A 16,773-nucleotide genomic window follows, 5' to 3' on the forward strand; every position below is an offset into this window, starting at 1 on the left:
GCTCTTAAAGCACGATCTACTAAGCAATCAACGTATAGATCCCATTTTAAATTTTGATGAAAAATTACCCCAGAAATTTAACGCTACAGTCTGTTGGAAGAGTTTGATTATTATATATAATATTCATTAATGGAACATATTTATGAACTTGATGAAAAACAACTACTTTACTTTTGGTTAAACTAATATCGAGGGAAAGAAGAGAAAAATATTTCTCAAGTCTTTTTAATGACTCATTTAACACTAATTGCATATCAATAATATTCTTTCCTTTTATATAAATTAATAAATCATCGGCAAATTGCAAGTTGTTCACACTGTTTCCTAAAATTGAATTAAGTTTATAGATATATAAAATATATAGTAGCGGGCTTAGAATACCACCTTGACATACTCCTTTAGAGCTTAACCTAGGTCCTATTAATTTACTATTTACTTTAACATACACTTCTCTATTACTAAGAAAATTATAAATCCATTCGATAAGTTTCATTGGAAGAAATGAGGATAAAATCGAAGATAGAACTGTTAAATTTACATTGTTAAAAGCTCCTACGACATCTAAAAAAACAGATAGAACATATTCATCGTTATTCAAAGCAGTACTAAGGTCGACATAGAAGTTCGCTAAACTTTCGCGCGCTGAATATCCACGGCGAAAACCAAATTGATTCGATGGTAATATACTATTACTTTCAATAAAGAACTCTAAACGCTGTTTAATTAATTGTTCGAATAATTTGCCTGCACAGGACGTCAATGTTATAGGTCTATAGGAGTCGAAATTTGTAGGATCTTTACCGGGTTTAATTACTGGAATCAAACAATCCATTTTCCATTCTGGTGGGATAATACAGTCCTTCCATAAATCGTTAAAAATTTGTAAGAGTTTAGTAAGGTTTATTTTATTCAGCAATCGAAACATATTGTATGTTAAGCGATCAAGGCCACTAGCTGTATCTTTTCTAGATTTTACTGCACTGGATATTTCATCAATTGAGAATGGGTCAGTGAGAAATTTTGGGCATGAATTAACAGAATTAAACTGTTTGTCATCAAAAGGTGAGTGTACAAAATCAGGAGTATATTTGCGTAAAAAATCATTGACCCATGATATATCTTTAAAATGATTTTGACGATGTTTTGAATTTAGTTTTCTCATATTTTGCCAAACAGTGGAAATTGGTGTTAATCTATTAAATTTGGAACAAAATTCCTGCCACCCCTGTTGTCTTACTTGCTTAATTACTAACTTTTTAACAGCTTGAACTCTTTTAAAATTTATGTAATTATCGAGAGTTGGATTTTGTTTAAACCTAAGGTAAGCCGCTTTACTATCATTGACAGCTGTCGCACACCTGTTATTCCACCAAGGTACTGCAATATGTTTGTGCCTCTTTGAAGTATTTGCACCGCTATTTGATAAGTTCCTACGTGGAACGGAACGTTCCACAGCTGTCAAAATAATTTTACCGAACCTATTGTAATTGTTTAAGGGTTCATTGACATCATACTCGAAATCCAAAAGTAATTGATTAACAGTTTCAGAATAAAGATCCCAATTAACGAGACGTAGGTTTATACGATTTAACAAAAGTTTATTAACTTCATCTATAGGAGCATGTTGTTCACCTGACGGAGTTGATGAAGAGTTCTTTGTGTTTATTTTAGTAAAAGTCGGCAGGTGATAACTTCCTAACGGATCATCATGAACCGACCACTCGCATTTTAATGATATGGATGGGGATACCATAGTTAAATCAAGGCCATTGGGTCTCCAAATATGAGAGCCAACAGTAGTAACTTGCTTATCATTTAATAGTACCAAATTACATTCATCTAAACAATCAAGAATGTCTTTACCTCTTGTATTAGTGGAGGTACAACCCCACATAGTATGATGTGCATTTAAATCTCCAGATATGATAGTGGGTTTAGGAAGAGACTCCAAAAAGAACTTAAATTTGGCTTTAGTAAAACTAGGTGTACTATTGGTAGGACAGTAAATACTGGCAACTGAATACCAAGAATTATTAACTTCAATACTAATAGCTATAGTTTGCAAAGAATTGTCGAAAAAAGAGTGAAGTTTTTTATATCTAATACTATTATGTATAATAATCGCTACTCCATTGTGGTTATTACCACAATCATTTCGTTCTATACAATAATCTTTAATTTTTAATTTGTAATGTGGTTTTAGCCAAGTTTCTGAGATGAGAGCAATGTGAATATGATGTTCATTTAAAAATTGTGTAAAAATAAGTCGATTGCTCAGTAGGCTCTGAGCGTTCCACTGTATGATAGTTAATTGGTCTCGATTGAATTTTGTGAAATAGGTGTATTACCAAAAGTATCATATAACACATTCAAAACACTTTTAGTGTTAATAGATGTGTTCTTTGTGTTATGTAGTGAAATAAGTTTGATTATGCTTTCTATTAAAAGTGATAAACTCTTGTTATCAGAATTTAGAATTGAAATTAGGTCTACATTTTTTTTAGGTTTGTTACCCAGTTTAGGAAATATTTCAGTGCTAAGTATATCTCCAAAAGAAGCAGGTCTGAATTTAGATCTATTTTCAGCAATTTTCTTTTGTTTAACAGGGCATTGCGGTGATACACTTGTGTGATTTCCATTGCAGTGTACACAAATAGCGTTTTCCATTCCAGTTGTACAAGTTTTATAATTATGCTCACCTTTGCAGATGCTGCAACGCTCAGAATTCTTACAGAATTTAGCTAAATGTCCATACCTCAAGCACCGGTAGCATTGTTTAACTGGTGGTATATATGGAGTGACATTGTGGCGCCAACCTCCAATATCCAGATATTCAGGTAATACAGATGCAGCAAAAGTAATTGTCACGGTTAGAGTTGGCTGTAACACATATCCATGAGTCAAGGTATTTTTTCTTAAAATTCTTTTAATAGCAATAATTTTCTTAGAACTCGATATCATAGTATATATTTTTTTATTAGATATATTTGTAGGTACATTTCTAATAACGCCTGTAACTTCTGTTGAAGAAGCAGGAATACTGGCCTTAAAATGGTAGTCATTTAAAAAAGTTTTATTATTTAAAAAAGCATTGGCTAAGTCTGGCTTTTGAAAGTATACTCCGATTTTGAATTTATTTATAGATCTAAGATAAGTTACCCCTTTATTAAAACGTTTTAAACAGGAGGAGAGTGAGAGCAAGTCTCTGGATCCAATGGTTTTCTGACTATCTGAGGATTCTACAAAGACAACAAATTCTGTCCCAGGGGATTCCTCGGGATATCTTCTAATATAATCTGTGACGTAGTAAGGTTTATACTTATCGGCCTTATCAATTTCAGATTCTGAGTCAGTAGAAGTATCTTCCGAATATATATCCTTGTCATTACAAGGTTCATGGTCTACATCACCTGAATCGTCATCTTTTTTTTTCCTTTTTCTACAACTGCGCTTCCCCATGAATGCTAATTATATTACTGTCGCTGAATTTAGTGAAAATATAATATTTTATTCAATAATAAGAATTGATAGAGATAGTTTTAATAAATTAATAAAAAAAATTTAAAAAACCCGCTTGTTCTTATTCGAGTTTCCCGCCTTTTTTTCTAGATTAATAATTAGAATTATAAATATAGAAAAATAATTAGATAGGTCTTTGGGTCTCAGTATAGACAAAATATGTTTTCGTTTTAAATCATTAAAAATATTTGCCATTTTAATTAACATATGTACGTACGTATTTATATGATCGTTTAGAAAAAGTCAATAGGCCTTTTATAGGAACGGGCATTAAATGTTATAATGAGATAACTTGATATTTTGGATCTACCTTTTAATAAATTTAAAACTGTTATTAAAAATCACTTATTGAACAAAGCCATTACACTCTAAACAATTACTTAAATGACAAGGGTGCATGGTGTTAGTTGATCATGCACGGGCTTTTTAATGACTATGTAATTTTACACATAGTACATTTGAATAATTATACATAATGTTAACAGAGATTTAAAAGAGTAACTGTTGAGTTTTTTTGCGGGCTCTTCTCAACAGATAACAACTTTCCGAACCCTGCAATAGATTAAAAAAAAATTACGATTTAAAAGTGCTTGTAAACAAGTCTATTCAAATAAACATGATTTGAATTTGAATATATCAGATAAAAATTGTCCAAATATAAATGAATCGACCTAAATGGGATTTTTATTCTAATTACATACAACACTGGAAACAAAGCGTTTTGTTTCGATTTAAAAAATAGTAACTAAAATTAAGCTATAAATTTAATCAAAAAGGTTTTGTTTAAGGTTCATCTATGCACGAAAGGTATAGCCACAGACATATAACACACAGTCATTGTCTGTGACATAGCTATAATCTGTGGTAAGTGCACAGTTTTTTAAAGTTAGTTTTAGTTGTCATTCAGTGTCACAATATTTTGACGTTGACAGTTAATTTTATTGATGATCGAATTCCAGACAAATTATCTTTTTGAAGACTAGGCAGCATGGTCTCCGACCTTAGCCTGTTCCAAACGGAACAAACGTACTAAAAAAAAAAAAAATTATTGATGATCGAGTGTCAAGTCCATTCTAGAGCTGATTTTATTGAGTACTATAGTTTTCTCGCTAAATATTCGAATTAAGAACATTTAAAAATGACCTCCATCCTGCAGCGGGCTGCCATCTCCTACCTCAGGAATAATGCTCGTTCTTCCCATGCAGCTACAGCTGGTGGACATGGAGGTACGAACCCATTAAAATTATGTAATCGTATAACCTCATCCACGGATCTTATCACCACCATCTTAAATAATAATATTTGATTTCTAATAAAAATATTATAAAAATATACAAGGTTAGTAATTATAGATATACCAAACCAAAATGCAGTGATAGAGTAACTGTAGGCCGTGTCTTTATCCACGTTATTTATTATAAAATGTCCTGTCTTAATATTGAGTTATGTGAGTTAAATATATATATCATAGTTAACCAAATCTCATTCAAATCCATTCAGAGTATAATTAAGTAAAAATCATCTGAATTAAACATTTACCTATTTTGATATTATTTTTTTATATAACATCTTTATTATTCATATATATTAAAATGCTAATTAACATTCTCTACTAGACATCCTTAGGGAGAAACAGAAATATTGGTTATTACTGTAGCATATAATTTGTATGAAATACATTTTTTAATGATCTATTACAGGCGGATGGCAACTGTGGAAGCGGCTGTCTTTCTTCGTAGCATTCCCCGCAGTGGGTCTTGGTATGCTGAATGCATACCTGGCACATCAGGAGGAGCATCATGAGCCACCACCATTTGTTGCCTATGAACACTTGCGTGTTCGTACTAAGGTGATTATTGCAAATGGAGACTTTAGAATGAATTCATTTAAGTCAATAAATTTGAACATTATTACATAGTACTATTAGAAAAATATTTTATGATCAAGGGATAGGCAACAAATTCCCTCTTTAAACATCACCCAAAGCCTAACTGTGATCGGCCTAGTTTTGCCATCCCCACTACCTATTTTTAGCAGTTAACAGTTAATAGCTGATATGATGATGATTAAAAAGACTTAGGTATACTAAAATATTTTGTTAAATACCTATAATGTGTAATAGGATCTTTTCTTGTACAGTTACAGTCCATTCAGAATAATAATTTTATTCTTATTATACAAATGCAATTAGGAAAAATTATTTTTACATTTAAAAATTATTGCAATTTTCAAAAGTATATCTCTGATATGAGCTGTAAAATATATGAATTTAAAGTAACATAACATTATAATAAGGCTTATTTTCTTATAGTTTATAAAATATTGTATTTTTATATTTAAAAAAACTATGACATTGTATTGCTTCAGTAGCTGATTCTGAACAATATTCATGTTATATTACACACAAAAAAGACTTAGTTGTAGTAATTATATTGTGTAGAGATTTAATCACCAAATATTGACTTTATTTGCTATTACCCACGAAAGTCATCATATATTATATTCACTTAGGGTTTATCAGAATTTTTAGTAGGACTTCATAAAAATACTTTATATTTTCATATAAATGCAAAATCTCCATAAAATTTAACTTTCAGCTACTAACAAATAATCATCAATTCTGTACAATTCAATATTCTATTGCATACATCTTTTTTATTTCAGCGTTTTCCTTGGGGTGAAGGTCAGAAAACTTTCTTCCACAACCCCCATGTCAATGCCCTTCCCAGCGGTTATGAACATTAATGGACAACATCACTAATTATTGTAATTTGTCTATGCTTTTGTTAGTGTATGTGCAGGCGCGCGCCTCTAGACTACAAATTATATTGTGATAAGTAATAAAATAAATTAAAAGTTAATGTAGTAATGTGATTTTATTTTGTACAACAATAGCAGACTGACATATAATGTTCCTAACTAAGATCCTAGTCCAAACAACAACCACTAAAAATGAGGTTTAAGCTCTCATATTTTTGGGCTGTTAAATAAAATGAGATTTTAGACATCTATGCCATGCTTTTTTTACAAATGTTAAGTATTCAAAAGCAATCTTTATTAAATAAATTGTTTATCGTTTATTTTAATAAATGGCATTAGGTCTACAATCGGGATTAAATAGAAATGCTTATATTCTGTCGCTTATGACGGAATAACAGCAATGGACTAGATCTTCCCTTAAATAGCAAAGTTGACAGTCGTAGAAAGAGAATTATCTACTATCCTTAATCTATGTTGGCGACCGAATAGCCAGATCAGTATTGCTAAAGTAACAAAACAAAAACTACCTATTTAATTATAGAGTGTAGACGTCAATGAACAGGAGAACCATTTCTGTGTATGAAAAAGTGTCCGTCAAAGTTACGGTGATGGTACAGTACCAAGTAAGCAAATTGTAAATGAAACTAAAAAGGAAAGCAAAACCTCCGCTTATTAATAGAGCACTTTTCAAAAATAAAACCTGAAATAGAAACACATTGACATAATATATACAATAATTATTAGTAGGGTTTAATTATTGAATAATAAGTAACCAAACGATTGTTTATTAACCAACAATAATTAGATTGAATCTGGCCACACTGTTTCTTGCTGTCAAATGTTTCAATCTGTCATTGCATGAATATATTCAAAAATTTTTAAAATAATATAATTAATTTAATAACCTATGTATTAACAGCAATGTGAAAAAAATTTATCACCCATTCCGAAAATACCATCTATTAACTTAAATTCAGGGTCATTGTGAAAAATATTGTAAAGCACAAAAAATATGTTAACTTCTGTAAAAGAATTCAGCAGGGCCTGGTGGTCAGAAGTTTACAATCGTATTATTGGTGCTGCTGTCTACCTTGATGACGCTAGTGCAGAGTGTTTACACTGGGATGGTGGGTTATTTAATCTTCTTACGGGAGGAGCAATTACCATTAAAAGTTTGTCGCCATTTGAGGTAACAATATTTAAATGTTTACTTGGCTATTACAAATCTCTATGTAGTCGTTCGTTTTTTTAGTATTATTCCATTTTAATGCAATAGTTTATCATAAATTAACTTTTCATAGTTATTTATTTTTATAAACTTATTAAATATGTAAACATGCTCAAAACATTACAGTTTTCAAATAAAGAACATAAGAAAGCTGTTTTCATCACTCAAACAACAGCAACACAACTACGGACAATATCTGAAATTATCCATAACAGTGAGTTTACACACTGCATTCTGATATCCTGTGTTAGTCTGGACACAGTTTATTTGGAGTTAAACGAAGGGAAAGATTTAGGAGATGTTATAGCTGCAGGAAAGGGCCCTGCAGAGGCCACTAAACTTTTGGAAGCATTATTACTTGATGCCATTGGGAAATCGGTAAGAAATTTTTATTAATAAAATATTTATTTAATATTATAAATATGAATGTTGATATAGATATATCTAATATGTATATCGGGTATACTGATGGATTATACTTTTAGTTAACAAATGGAAGTAGGTACTGGTTAGGCTATTTGACACATGTAAAAATATACTGTAATTCACACACCTAGTTTATTCTTTCAATTTAGTGAATATGATGTCTATAGTGTATTAGTAGATATAAAATTTATTTCTATTTGTATTTTTTCAGCAATGTATTGTGGAGGTAGTTCATATACCCATTTTCACCATATCATTAACAAATGTTGTGTTTTTAACACCACCTTATCAGAAAGTATTCCCAATGTATGATGACAAGTTGATACCTGACACTACTTCCCTAGATCTATACACATTGACCAGTGATCAAAGGTCTCAAGTGAGGAGATTGGCGAGTGGACTTAATGCTATGCTTGACTCAATGAATCTGAAAGAAGATATCTTCTATATGGGAACATACAGCTCCTTAGTAGCTGGAGTGCTGGAAAATTCACCAGTGTGCTTGGCAAGGAGGAAGGTTAATGTCAAATTTTAATAATATTTACAATTATAATTATTACAACATTATTTTTTGGATTTCATTATAAAAATATAAATTCATATTATTATTAATTAACAATAATATAATTTAATTAATTATACATCTTTTAATATAGTAATTAATTTAAATATATATATTAATTATTATATATATATATATATATATATATATATATATATATATATATATATATATATATATATATATATATATATAGTAAAAAAGTACACAATCATAATATCTTAGTTTTTAGGAATATTTATGCATGAGAATTGCTAAAGGTCATTTTGTGATGAGAAAAATTAATATTACATTCTTCTTATTTTTGCAGAACTGCTCTAATCCTGCTTCCCTTATAATAGTAGACCGCACATTAGACCTATGTGGTGTAACTAGCCACTCCATGGAGTCTGTCCTCGATACTGTGATGGCTGTGTTGCCAAGATTCCCTGGCCACTCTAATGAGGTAGCTGTAGATATGTCATCACTTTGTGAGGCTAATAGGTGAGGATTTTATCATTATTAGATAATGAATAAGTTTTAAAATTAATAATTAAATTACTCATATCCCTTATAATCTAATTTGAATAATTGAATATTGAATAATTTTAAAATATGAGTTCTTATGATTTTGGACTTGTGATTAAGAAGCTGCAATTTTTTATGGACCAAGAAATCTTGATATGAACTGATGAGGATGTTTATATATAATATTTAGCAGCCATATGAAGATGATGCCATTTTTTATTTAACTCACCCTCACATGTTATAACATGATCGGCAGGTCAAAACTTCTCTTCAAAAAATGTAATTTGTGTATGATTCCTTTCTAATTATATAAGTCATTCTTTAATGTTCCTATTATGCTCCAATGAAGCTCTAAAGATAATCTTGTTATAGTATCAATCACCCTGAAGATTTGCAAATCAGTCCAGGCTGTCTATACCATGCAAACGATGAGGCGTGCATACAAACATTTGATCACATGATTAATAAAACCCAGAAAGAAATAATGTTTGATTTATACAACAAATTGTCTAAGATCGACGTTCAAAAGTCACCGAGCCCTAAAACATTACTAAAAGTAACACCTCAAAGTGTGGAGAAGATTGTAGCTGCTACTAAAGGTAAATGTGTTTTAGAGATTTTTTTATAGCATAAATGACAATATTATAATAACAGCTAGCTTGAAATACACAATTGTAGATATGAGAAGGTAAGATAATCAGTATATTAAATTTTTTGTACAATTTAAAATAGCAAACAAGCTGACAACTGATTTCATGAAAAGTGGAAACCATCCCCTAAAGGCATAAACAGTACCTTGAACATCACTGAATATACTGTGATGCCCATTGTGGAAAATGTGGAGTACATTTGCTCTCTGTCGTAAAAATTATTGAATTGTGTTCTATAATATTCCTTCATACTAAAATACAGCCATGTAAACAGAGTTGCTTCATGGCAGAAACACAGGCGGGGTAGAGTTACTCAAGCAGAAAACTTATGTGTCCCTTTATGTATATAGTATAAAGTATTGCACTAAAACATACAGTAATAATAACAATTAGAAACAAATAAACAAAATATGTGATTAATTCGGAAAAATATTAAATTTTGTGTAATCAATTTCAAAGGTAACTATGACATAATTGAAAACAATCTGGGCGTACTCCAACAAGCAGTTGCCGTGGTGCAAACTTTGAAGTCACCAAAGCGCGTACAGATTGAGCTACTGATGGGTCTCGAAAGGCAGGTGCTGCAGAACCTTGCTGCCAGCCGAGACTCCACAAGTGTTTTGCATCAGGTAATAAAGCGGTTATCAAATTTTATTGTTACATAACTGCTATGAGTTTTAAAGAGTTACATGTAAAGTGGAAAAAAAAAACAGAATCTTCATACCAGTATCATTACTAAGATAATTAATACAATAATACTATTTTAATTTAAAAAAATAGCCTTACAGTATTTCCTACAGTCAATTTTCAGAATATTAAATTTGTATCTCTCGTAAATATATATACTACCAAGACACAAAGATATTGGACATTCTTTCACCATAAACAATTAACCTTATTTTTAAAAGTAAATTTTAATACGTTACAGATGAGCCATCTCATAAAAAATCGGAAAGAACGAAATCTTTCACTAGATAGCTTACTCGCACTGATTGTTTATATCTATTCCCTTACGGGGACAGAGGTGTCGTTTTCAAAACAGCATGAGGATAGCTTGACTGAGACTCTCAGTGTTGCCATATTCGAAGATCACAAACATTTATTCACTAGTGAAGAGGGTGGGCGTATGGTAACGCCAGAAGAGTGCGATGATATATCAAAGAAAATCATGGGACGATTGAAAGATATTGCGCAAATGAGAAAAATACTCCAAAAGTAAGTACAAATAACTATAATATTGATATGCAAAATTTTTATTACAAAATAAAGTATATTTTAAATACACAATCTGGATTTAACGCAATAAACTTTTGCAAGTAAATAGTACCTACATACTTGCTACTTTATTGCCGACGTTTTGATATTGATTGCACCATGTCGTGGTCACGACAGGAAATCAATGGTGGAAATAATTCGAATGGTGCAATCCACGTCGAAACGTAGGTAATAAAGAAGCAGGTATGTATTTACTATTTATCTGCAAAGTGTTTTTCATCGCTTTAAGTCACGATTGTGTATTTAAAATATGTGTAAACAATGTGAAAGTTTAAAATAAAGCATAACAGTAGATGACTGATATGCTAGATTTATCATAAAATTTGTAATTATATAAAATCAGCTAGTGTGTATTCACAAATAATTTTGTGATAGGTACAACTCTGTACTGAAGCCGTGTGAAACTGGCGTTGGACACGAGTACCGTGGGGTTCTGCAACAGTTGGTGGATGACTTGGTGGATACTGAGCGTCCAGAACTGACAGACTTGAGGCATAGGAATGAAGGGATCAAAGACTTACTTCGGAGCGGACTCAAGTAAGTTTACTAATAAGTGTAATAGATTATATTTTTTTAGATAAATAAGATAATGAGCAAGAATATAATATAATGCTAAAATTTTATTGTAATAATCTGAATAAATGCTAATAAATAAATAAATAAAAGTTATATACTGCAGTTACACTTATTAGTTGTGTGAGTTAGGGTTAAAATTAGGTTCAAGTTCTGCTCTGTAATAGATATCAATAAAATTTATTCTGCTGTTTAAACTTGAGTAACAAATATTCAAGCGCACGCCAAAGAAATGTGAAATTTATCATAATTAATAAGAAAAATTTGATACACAAATCTTGTACTTGATTTATAAATAGGTGTTAAAGCATTAATAATATGGCACAAATATTCATCACTCCTGCGTATAATGAAGCGTTTTCAGTGGTAAAGCCAATGCTAAGTTATTAATAGACAATCACATACAACATCAACCAGTCACAAGAGTCGCTCATCACGACATCGCGAGAACGCCAATCATAATGCAGGAGAAATTTACATGACCTTTCAGGTTTCAAATTGTAACTTACTTGCAAAATAAAACTTCAACGCATTACATCAAATTTATATTACATCAACGCTTCAAAATTCTTTTATTTACCCTAGTTAAACCGCTTCAAATACTAGGTGTATTTATTCATCATCATCATCATCATATCATCCGTTCATCATCAAAACGCAAACGTACATCATTAACAATAGGATACATTAACGTTTGTTGGATTTTATAAATATTAATATATAAAAATTACCTGCTACGATCTTCGTTCAAGCTGTTCATGAAAACCGCTCATCCGATTTCCTAAATGTCTTATTGTTTGCTCGATAGAAACGAAATAGATTTTATCCCGATAAGGAAAATCTAGTCAGCAAGTAGTAGTAGAAGGGAAAAGCAACATTTGTTGCATCAACTAGTTTACATGTAAACAAAAGCTAGTATCATAACAAAATCTCTACGATTTCCAGCATTTTAACAAGTAAGAAAGCTCGCAGCGCCAAACATCCATTGGATAATCAGACGGTGATCTTGTTCGTGATTGGCGGCATCACCGCAGAGGAGTGCAAGCGGCTGCACCGTAGCATCATCACTAGCGGGGTCGACAACACGGTGCTTATCGGCTCCACCAAGCTGGTCACACCCGTTGAAGCCATGAGGGATGTGCTGCAGTTATAGCGGTGTCGGGTTCGTTAAATCTACTTCAATCAACATAATTGAATCTACTTACCGTTTGGCTATGACGTATGTGCCTAACAGCGTTGCCAGATACGGTTTCAAAAATACCCAAATGGATTTTTTTTTCTCCAAATTGATACGATTTACTTCACTTTTACTCAATCACAAACTTATGTTGGTTATCACTATTTTTTTACCATTTAACCACTACGCAAATGACGAAAAATATACGCTTCAGCGTAGCGTCACATTTTGATATATTTTATGCCTTCGCCTAAAATCGGGGTAAAAATACCCAATCTGGCAACACTGCTGTAGATGAATCCCTTATTTATACAAATTAAAACCTACGTGCCTATTGTAATGAACTATTTAGGCTTGATGGAAAAAGTTTCGAGAGTTGATGAAAAGAGGATTTTGATGGTATTTTTGCGAGGCTTATATGCGAGAGTAGGTTTATTTGTTGATAACGTTAATAAGTACTTTTGTAACATAAGCAAGATACCTACGGCATCTCTCTCTACTTATATTTCATGTTTTGCACTATATCAATAAGTAGTTATTAGTTTTTAAATAAATAAATAAATATATTATTATGTAGAGTAAATCGCTGAGCATTCCAATTATTAGATAATTGTCGAAATAGCAATATAACTTTCGCATAGCGTGTAGGATATAAAATTGTATTTCTTTAAATTGATTTTAATGAAAGTTATATTCGATACAATAAATGTTACCATTACCTTTATTGGTATAATCATATTTCTATATAACAACTATTAGTATTGTAAACACTTGTATTAGGATCTTTTTTGTTTGAAATTAACCATTTTTGTATCTTGTCACATTAACCATGTTTAGTATTGTTAATAATACTACTGTGATAAAGTATGGAAATGTTTAAATATTTTTTTTTTACTTTTATTTTTATGTAGAAGCCCAAGGCACAAAAAACAATCAAATACAATTAAAATTGTTCTGACATATATTTACATGATTTTTAATTATTGAAATAATTATATATCTACATTAATTATAAATTATAATTAATGTAGATATTTTTCAATTTTGAATTAATTTTACCATAAAAATATAGTGTGGTATTTTATAAATCTGTGATTATCATTAGTTATTAAGTGTATAATGAATTTGTGATACGATATACTGATGCTTTTAACTGCTTAATGATTTAAAGTGCTATAGCTGTATGCAATGCAATTACAATGCAGATAAGTTACGTGTTGTGTATATATGTATTTTTAATTCATGTTATTTATTCATTAAATATAATAATAAGATTGTGGTCGATTCTGAGGCGCCATTGCTCTAAATTATTGTTTTTCAACTATTTTTATGTCGCGACCCACGAAACACTAAAAGTAAAAAGTCTTGTGACTTCGTCACTATAATATTATAAGAATATTTTAACTAGTAGTTTATTTATTAGATTAAGAATGAGTTTACTAACTAGTTACCAAAAAAAAAGTCTACATTCATTTTCAATATATATACTATTAATTAATGACTAAAAATTTACTTTACTACGTAATTTTCTTATAAATATTGAAAATTGTTAATTTTTACTAAATATTATAAAATACATTGACAACACTCTTAGACTATTAAAAAAAAAGGATGATCCAGCAATCGGGTCGACTCGGCTATGTTCGTGCCAATTCGTACGTGTACAACTATTATTGAATGATTTTAGCGTAAGCATTACAGTGAATAAAATTAGTAGTCGTATGAAAATCATTCGAATAATCCGAATAAATTGCTCAGTCGAATTAGTATTCTAATTAGTAAAGTTGTGCATCGTTATGTTAAACGAATCTTTTGAGGTCTTATTATTTTTCAATAGACTGCATCCCTTTTTAATAACAAACGCGAACTCCTTAAGGGTCGCGACCCCCCGGTTGAGAAACTATGCTCAAACCTATCTCTCAATATTTTAATTTGACAGTTTCCCAAAATTACTGTTTTGTGGAACGTCATGCACTAAATTTATAATAATTTTTACTTAAATTTATTAAAAATTTTGTTCATATTGTTCTTTAGTATAAAGCACAGATAATATGGTATAAAGATATTGCTGTGGTTTAAAATTAAATATTTAATTTTAGTGATAGGTTTAGGGATGTGACGCCTCAGAATTGACCTTCATAGTTTCCAATGTATATGGAATTTAAGTAGACGTCATAATTATATCGACGAGAATGTGTATATTCGTGCAATAAAATTCACGCTAAAAAAATAGTGTTTTAATTCACTTCCTTATTTATTACTATGAGAATACTAGAACATTATTGGCAATATACAGACCTTGAGGTTTTTATGCAGCTTAGAATGGCAAACAAGCTGACAGCACACTTGATGGCAAGTGGTAATCGTCAATTATAGACATGAACAGTATCATGAACATAACTGAGTATACTGTGTCGCGCATAATACCTTTTATAAGTTGCCATTTCTAAGAAGTAAGATATTCTTCCGCAGTACCTTTCTGCCACATCCTACTCTTCAAACCAAAACAGCCATTTAAACAACTTCTTCACGGTAGAAACATAAAAGGTACAGAGGTGCCCATGCAGAATATTTTTACTATATCTCAGTCTGGTACATATTTTAGTGTAGATGGAGGGGTACTTTTACTACAATTTGCGGTAAGCTTAACGTTAAAAGTTGCCTGTTGACAAATATGTAAGGGCCATTTAAAGTTCTATATTCGCAGATGAAGATTAAAATTGATTTTGTTTAGTTTGCGTCACTTCCTTGTTAAGTAACAAATATATATACGACATCTGTTTTGTTGTCTATGGTAGCAGTAACAAACTCAAACTGCTTCACGAAATCTTAGTAAAATTCACGACTATGTCATTATATCGGCTATTATCTGTCCACTAATGAACATAGGCCTTACAATTCAAATATAATTTAAATATTAATTATAGAGGTACCTTTTTATTAGAAAAGATGTTTTAAAACTATATTCAATATTAATAAAGCGGAAGAGTTGTTGATTTGAGATTTGTTGATAAGAATTTTTTAAAAATATTTTTTTATACAACTTAGAATGGCAAACGAGCTGACGGCCCACCTGATGGAAAGTGGTAACCGTCGCCTATAGACATGAGCAGTACCATGGACATAACAGAGTATACTGTTTCTCCCATGATACCCCCCATGCGTTGCCCTTCCCGAGGACTCAGGTGTTATTCCTCCGTACCCAGTAAATTCACGCCATATCCCACCCTTCAAACCGAAACACAGCTATGCAAACACAACTGCTTTACGGTTGAAACACGAATGGGACAGAGGTTGGGTACCTCTGCAATCAACTTTTCTACAAAGTCTCCCTCTGGTAAAATTTAATTGTTTTGAAATAATTTGATAAATTCTTTTTGCATTTAATGGTAAATTTTTTTAAGGAACATTAGACTATTTAACATTACAATATAACCATGAGCGAAGCCACGGGAGCTGATATTGTATATGTAAGTTTTTAAAAAAATATTGTGTGTAAACTCAGTTTGAAATGGGATTGCATGACACTACTTACATATATAAGATATGTTTGCTCTAATTTGCATTCTATACTTAAATATTTACAATGTGGCCAATATAACAGGCATGTCACCACCCGTGTCAAATATCGAGGACGGGATGCCTGAACAAATGCAACTCCAACTAAAAAAACACTACTTTTATATAATTAACTAGCTGACCCCGTAAACGTTGTTTTACCACTTATTGCGAAATATATAAATCGCGATTAAAATACAGGGGTTGATCGTAAAACGATGAAAATTTAAAGTTGTATGTATTTTTCAATGCTAAATCATATTTTAATAAAAATAAAAAAAAATTGTCAAAAAAATAAAAATAAAATTTAGGCATGGGTCATCCTTATCAGTGATGGGTATAAAAAATAGATGTTGGCCGATTCTCAGACCTACCGAATATGCACACAAAATTTTATGAAAATCGGTAAAGCCGTTTCGGAGGAGTTTGGTAACAAACACCGTGACACGAGAATTTTATATATTAGATTATTCACTTTGTTTGTAATATTGTAAATCCTTATCATTCTGTATCAATTACTGAAATCATTCTTTGAAGG

General features: G+C 31.0%; 2 protein-coding genes across 2 annotated transcripts; both read left to right on the forward strand.

Moving 5' to 3' along the window:
* Positions 1-4,564: 4,564 nt before the first annotated feature.
* Positions 4,565-6,384, forward strand: LOC113520639 (cytochrome c oxidase subunit 6A1, mitochondrial-like). Its single transcript, XM_026906032.3, has 3 exons — positions 4,565-4,745; positions 5,220-5,368; positions 6,184-6,384. The coding sequence occupies exons 1-3, from the start codon at positions 4,658-4,660 to the stop codon at positions 6,262-6,264; spliced, it is 318 nt and encodes a 105-aa protein (XP_026761833.1). The 5' UTR covers positions 4,565-4,657; the 3' UTR covers positions 6,265-6,384.
* A 714-nt stretch (positions 6,385-7,098) lies between these two features.
* On the forward strand, positions 7,099-14,907 carry LOC113520557 (sec1 family domain-containing protein 2-like). Its single transcript, XM_026905921.3, has 9 exons — positions 7,099-7,468; positions 7,634-7,885; positions 8,145-8,450; positions 8,806-8,978; positions 9,375-9,601; positions 10,112-10,281; positions 10,581-10,867; positions 11,303-11,464; positions 12,446-14,907. Exons 1-9 carry the CDS (start codon positions 7,292-7,294, stop codon positions 12,651-12,653), a joined length of 1,962 nt encoding a protein of 653 aa, XP_026761722.2. The 5' UTR covers positions 7,099-7,291; the 3' UTR covers positions 12,654-14,907.
* Positions 14,908-16,773: the final 1,866 nt, after the last annotated feature.

This window comes from Galleria mellonella, unplaced genomic scaffold (assembly GCF_026898425.1).
Source record: "Galleria mellonella isolate WM207_F2 unplaced genomic scaffold, CSIRO_AGI_GalMel_v1 utg36, whole genome shotgun sequence".
NCBI classification, from domain to species: Eukaryota; Metazoa; Arthropoda; class Insecta; order Lepidoptera; family Pyralidae; genus Galleria; species Galleria mellonella.